The 6,641-nt window shown below is 37.5% G+C and overlaps 1 protein-coding gene across 1 annotated transcript; it reads right to left on the bottom strand.

Moving 5' to 3' along the window:
• Positions 1–1,220: 1,220 nt before the first annotated feature.
• LOC124233385 (olfactory receptor 4C45-like) lies at positions 1,221–2,183 on the bottom strand. The gene has a single exon (XM_046650514.1). The coding sequence runs from the start codon at positions 2,181–2,183 to the stop codon at positions 1,221–1,223; it is 963 nt and encodes a 320-aa protein (XP_046506470.1).
• Between the last annotated feature and the right edge of the window lie 4,458 nt (positions 2,184–6,641).

Here is a 6,641-nt window from a genome sequence, read left to right as displayed (position 1 = left end):
CGTATAGCACAACCAGAGGCACTCACAACTAGAATACACAACTATGTACTGGGGCCTCTTTGGGGAGAAAGAAGAAGAAAAAAAAGAAGATTGGCAACAGTTGTTAGCTCAGGTGCTGATCTTTGAAAAAGAAACACAAAAACAGGTGCAGAGGTGGAGCAACTTGCTTACATTTACAAGGCTAATTAAAGCTGAAGACAAGATGCAAAATCAAGACTATTTGATCCAAAGCTCTTAATGCCTGACTTCAAACCTTCTATTTCCGAAGCTCTTAGAATTTCATTATGTTCATGATATGGTTTCTTTTCTATAATCCAGATTTGTGATCAAGTCCAACTTAATGACATAAACTTGTTCTTACATCACTAGCGATTTTCTAAAACAGTTGTTTTGTTTCCAAAGTCTTCTTTTCCTTTGTGTCTAAGACAAGCCTTTAATGTACAAATACTTTCTGCCTTAACTCTCAATTATGTTTCCTTTGCACCAGCCAATTCTAATTCTAATTCTTTTTGTAGACAATTGTATGCTACAGAGAGTGGTGGAGATGTAATTTTTTGAAAGCACCTTAGCATGCAAATGCACTCTTCTTCAGATTGTAATAAGTAAAAAATTTTTTATTCTTGTTATGGGAGGACATATAAAAACCTCTTAAACTTAGGAAGATAAGAAGTATGTTTTGATTAAAAGTGCTTTTTGAAGCCTCTTTTCCTACTGTTCTACACTTTTTCCATATTTAATTGTTTTTCCTCTTTTAAAATAAAACTCCATTCTAACTGTAGTGCTGGGTACAAAGAGTGTTCAAGAATATTGCTGTTGATCTGTTTCATACCCACAATCAGGGCAATGCTATGCCTTTTGTGGGCCTTTCATACATTTGTCCTCATGGATTCTTTCCTCTATAAAGGTAATAAAAATTATATTTTATGGCTGCATTGGTGTAAAGACCACTGTTCTCCAAGTTGGGTTACATTCATTTTTTATTCTTATTTTAAAAGAAATTGACATATTTCAAGGGCTCCTAAAACTATCATAGGCCCTGCGCACTGTGCCCACTGTGCCATAATGGATATGTCAGCCCTGTCCATAACATGTGGGCTCCTGAAGGAAACTGATCCAGGCAGGATAATTGACTGTCCCAAGTTTAACGAACTAAGGAGGAGGATAAATCTCTATAAAAGATCACTAGATTTTTTTTTGCCTAGATACTCCAACCACAAGATTTATTTAGCTCCGGTTTTCATTATTTGCCCCCAGAGTTTCTTCATGACATTTTTCATTTCTGTATTTCTGAGGGTGTAGATCAAAGGGTTCAACATAGGAGTTCCTATGGTGCAAAACACAGTCACAGCTTTGTCAGCAGGGAAGGAGGTCACAGGTCTTAGGTACAGAAATGAACAAGGTACAAAGAATAAGATGACAACAGTGACATGAGAGGCACAAGTAGATAGGGCTTTGTGATGCCCTTCAGAGCTATGTGTCCTCAGGGAGCATAGGATGAGGACATAGGAAATAACCAGCATAGAAAAAATGATCAAACAGAGAGACCCACTGTTGGCAGCAATCAGAGGCCCCAAAGTGTGAGTGTCTGTGCAGGCCAGCTCCAGAAGAGGTATTATATCACACATAAAATGGTCAATGACATTGGGGCCACAGAATGGTAACTGGATCATGAACAAAATCTGGATCCCTCCGTGAAGAAACCCTAAAACTACAGCCATTCCCACCAGGAAACCACACACAGGTCTCTTCATGATGATCATATAGTGCACGGGCTTACAGATGGCTACATAGCGGTCATAGGCCATGACAATTAACACAATGATCTCAGTTCCAGCAAAGAAATGTTCAGCAAAGAGCTGAGTCATGCAGCCATTCAAGGATATGGTGCTCTTCTCAGAGATCAAGTCAAAGATCATTTTGGGTGCTATGGAAGAAGAGTATAAACCATCTATAATGGACAAACATGACAGAAAAAAGTACACGGGTGAGCCCAGGGCTGGGCTGATGAAGATGGTGACTGAGATGAGCAGGTTACCTGACAATGTGATCAAGTAGAGGATTAAAAACACAGCAAATAAGACTTTCTGCAGTTCTGGATTCTGGGTCAGACCCAGCAGGATGAATTCTGTTACACTGTTCATGTTTTCCATTGATTCAGCTTGGGTTGTAAGCAAATGATCCATCTGGAAAGATCATAGTATTTCTAAGTGATGATATTTTTAATTCCGTTTAAAATATTCCATCATCTCCTGAGTCCTGGTCTCTGTGACTGGACCTTCCACTCACTGCCATTTTGCAGATAGTTGTAAAGCAGAAAGGAAGGAGGTTAAATTTTCCTTATTCCTATTAATTGGATAGTGGCTATACCTTACTAACACCAGAATACAAGCAAGGTGTTATTACAAATGTTGACTTATGGTTGACTTCCAAAGTTTCTTGATCTAAAAGTCTCACAGATGGCTATATATCACTTTTGCGGACAAATTTCACCAATAACATTTATTTTCAAGTTATTCTTGTCTATTGGCATGAATACCTGTAAGTATATGATCACAATATTCTTTTTTTTTTTTTTCCAAGGAAGATTAGCCCTAAGCTAACTGCTGCCAATCCTCCTCTTTTTGCTGAGGAAGACTGGTCCTGAGATAACATCCATGCCCATCTTCCTCTACTTTTATATGTGGGATGCCTACCACAGCATGGCTTGCCAAGCGGTGCCACGTCTGCACCCGGGATCTGAACCGGCGAACCCCGGGTCGCTGAGAAGCGGAAAGTGCAAACTTAACCGCTGCACCACCGGGCTGGCCCTAAACACAATATTCTTTTAAAAGTCATCTGTGTATCAGATATGAAAGTACCAAGCCTTACTATATTTATACCAGCTGTGTTCTGTGAACTGTTATTCCTTTCTGTCTAGTGAATGCACCTGCACAGACAGACAGAGACAGAGCTGCCGATGGAGTTTTTTTTCCCCTCAAAATGCCAAGGAACTATCTTTAGAACAGCTCTTTGAGCAGCATTCACTCAACAGCCCCAGATGTTGTGTGTGGCTTGACATGACTCTTTCATACTCTCTCTTTCCACATCTTTGAATGTGGACATGTAAGCGGTATGAATTTCCCTGAAATGTTCCCAATGTTTCTTAAATGAATTCTCTGTGCAGTTCTTATTTCATCACATGTAGAAAGGTGCTCTGGATTAGATATATTACTCTACTGACCTTTTACAAGTGGAATTAAATGTCATGAATTCTCCCTGAGTTTCCTACTGACAAGCCTGAAATGTTAGGGTCACCTAAGGTAATACAGTTTTCCCTTTTGGCATAAGTTTAATCAATTAAGATGAACTTGAAGTTTTCATTGCTAACTAGTGGAAATATTGAATATATACAAGAATATATGTACATCTATTTTTGGAAGGATCTGTACATAGACTTTCAAGAGTGAGTACACGTTGTTGTTACAAAAGATCTAAGATATTTTGTTCCTCTCCCCTTATTTTTCTTTTTTCTCCAATCCCTGCGAAGAAACATAAGCACATATTTTTCTTCAAAAATTTCTGAACACAGAATTCAGCATCGTGATCTTTCAGCTTCAATAAAGGAGAGGAAAGATAGCTTTAGTTTTCAGGAAAGCTCAGTCTCTGAGTTGCTTCTTCTCTATCCATGGCTGCAATAGATGGTGACTAAGTTTAGTCATTTTTAATAGATTTAATTCACAAATTCTAACTTCAACGTGGCAAATGGAGGTCATGAAAGGGGGAAAGAATTTCAAATCATTACAAGCAGAAATCCACAGAATCAGTCTTTTTGGTGAGACATAAATGTTAACCACAATGTTGGAAAAGTGACTTTAATAGTTCTCAACAGCGTCTTGTTTGGTAACATTACAGATAGTGTTTTTCATTGATATTTTTGTGTCATTGTGTGCAAATTCATTTTTAGGGAAAAAGATTAACCTTCAATTCATAGAATATAACTACAAAACCTATTTCAGTGAAAATAAATTGGCTAAATTAAGTTAATCTAAATAAAATCAGGAGAAAGATTTAATTCTCACTGACCTGGATCTAGTTGATTGTGGATTCCTCAGTTTTCAGATTAAGCCCAGTCATTGCTTTCTTCTCCTCAGGGCATATGCACCACAGCCACAAATAGACTCCAAGAGCTGCCAAGTGAGACACTGAATTTTTTATCTCTCTAGACAACTTTCCCAATCTTGAACATTTTACGTTATTTTGGTTCCCATTATCAGTCAAGAAATGGTGATAGCTCTAGGATTTAATTTCTACTCACTTTCCTGGTTTCCTGTGAAGGTGTAAATACATCTTCAAAATATATATTTTTTTCAGATCTCTTAGGACTCTATCCAATCCAAATTAAAAACAATGTTCTTCAAGTCAGGAAAAGTTAGTGTATGCAACTACGAAATATATAAGTGAATTGAATCCACTTGATTGGACATTGTTTTCTTAAATAAATTCTGCCAAATTTTTGTTTCCAAAAAGCCCATGAACAGTGTGGAGAGAATTCCTTTTATTCCTGATTTAAGCCCTCCTTCTAACCGACTAGGCTTGGGAACAGTGTCTCCCAAACAAATCTTCAGCTTGTCGGTACACGGACTTTAAGATCCTTCTTTGTAATTTTTCTTCATTTACTCTAGAGAAATGTTTAAATAGACTTTCTGGAAGTGAAGGATTTGGTAATGCATTGACCTCACAAGTACTCAGAGGATTAGTAATTGGCCCTGTTGGAGTCGTTGCTGAAGCATCAGCCAAGGTCTTTCATTTACTCCCACCTGGCACCCACAAACATTATTAGAGACCAGTTTTAGAAATCCAGTTGAGCTTTGGTTAAACTTATGTCTCCAGCTATAGTTTAGGATGAGACTTGGGTAAGGTAAGTTGGAAAGATTCATGACAGGGCTTTGTTGCTCATTTTGGCATTGGTGAGCCTGGCATAGGAATATAGAGTGGTTTTAGACATAGGCCAGAGTTGAGAGAATGGATTTCTCTCGAAAACATGACTGTTCTGAATAAGGTCGTCCTGAGAATAGAAATGCTAGTCTTCAAGGTTATGTGTCAGATTGCCCTGGGAGATTGTCACATTTTTATTAGTGACTGACCAAGAAGACTTAGATGGCAAGGTTCCCAGCTATCAAAGATTTAGTAACTTAAAATTCATAGACATAGCAATTTCCTTTGGGGTGAGATCCTAGACGACAGATTCTTGTGATGTAGTCAGGGGAGTATAGTTTTTCTCTCTACTCCACGGAGAGAGAATCATGAGGACTTAGAGTAAAGTAAGTGCTTTACTATGCTTTCACACAGTAGCCATTGAGAAAATCACACTCAGCGAAGCACTCATGTATAAAGACATCCAGAGTTAGAGAATATAAACTCTATAGAAAGGAGGCTCCACTACCATCTTTTCTCTCTCAGCTTCTGAGGCGATGAAGAGCTGGCTGGAACCCTGCAAAGAATCATCTTTCTTTGTTATCAACCATAATCTTTAAACCAAATTGACATGCTTCTGTAGTCCAAAACCAGAAAGGAAATCTATGCTTTCAACTCTATCCTCGACAGATAACAATTTTTCTGTCTGTTTACTGCCAACCTCACTCATAGTCTGTCCCTCTTCCTTGGTACTTTTTTTATTGTGATACAATATACATAACATAAAACTTACCATTTTAATCATCTTTTAAGTGTACAGTTCAGTGGCATTGAGTACATTCACATTGTTGTGCAAACATCGCCAATCATCTCCCAGAACTTTTTTCATCTTCCCAAACTGAAACTCCATATCCATTAAAAACAATTATTCCTCATGACCCCTTCCCAAAGCCCCTGGAAACTGCTATTTTACTCTTTACTTCTATGAGTTTGACTATTTCATATAGCTCATGTAACTGGAATAATGTGGTATTTGTCCTTCTATCACTGACTTATTACACTTAGAATAAAGACTTGAAGATTCATCCATGTTGTCACAAATGGCTGGACTTTCTTCTTTTTTTAAGGCTGAATATTCCATATGTGTATATATCACATTTTTAAGCCATTCATAATGGACATTTAGGTTGTTTCCACATCTTGGCTACTGTGAATAATGCTGAAATGAACATAGGTGCGCAAATAATTCCTTGAGATCCCGATTTCAGTCCTTTTGGATAAATCCCAGAAATGAGATTACTGAATCATACAGTAGTTCTATTTTTAATTTTTTGAGCAACCTCCATATTGTTTTTCATAAAGGCTGAGCCAATTTACATTCCCACCAACAGTGCACAGTGTTGCCTTTTCTCCACATCCTTGCCAACACTTGTTATTTCTTGTCTTTTTGGTATTAATCATTTTAACAGGTGTGACGTGATATCTTATTGTAGTTTTGATTTGCATTTCCTTATGATTAATGATTTTGAACACCTTTTCATATACTTTTTGGCCATTTGTATATCTTTTTTGGAGACATTTCCATTTAAGCCCTTTGTCCATTTTTAAAATTGGGCTATTTTTGCTGTTGAGTTGTGCAAGTTATTTTTATTTTGGAAATTGACCCTCATCAAATGTATGGTTTGCAATTATTTTCTTCCATTCTATAGGTTGACTTTTCACTCTCTCAGTTGCTTCCTTTGTTGTAC

This window comes from Equus quagga, unplaced genomic scaffold (assembly GCF_021613505.1).
Source record: "Equus quagga isolate Etosha38 unplaced genomic scaffold, UCLA_HA_Equagga_1.0 200893_RagTag, whole genome shotgun sequence".
Lineage (NCBI taxonomy): Eukaryota > Metazoa > Chordata > Mammalia > Perissodactyla > Equidae > Equus > Equus quagga.
This window is presented reverse-complemented; position numbering and strand designations above follow the sequence as displayed.

Coding starts and splice junctions, on each gene's coding strand:
- LOC124233385 (XM_046650514.1), bottom strand. CDS start 2,183: ATGGATCATTTGCTTACAACCCAAGCTGAATCAATGGAAAACATGAAC.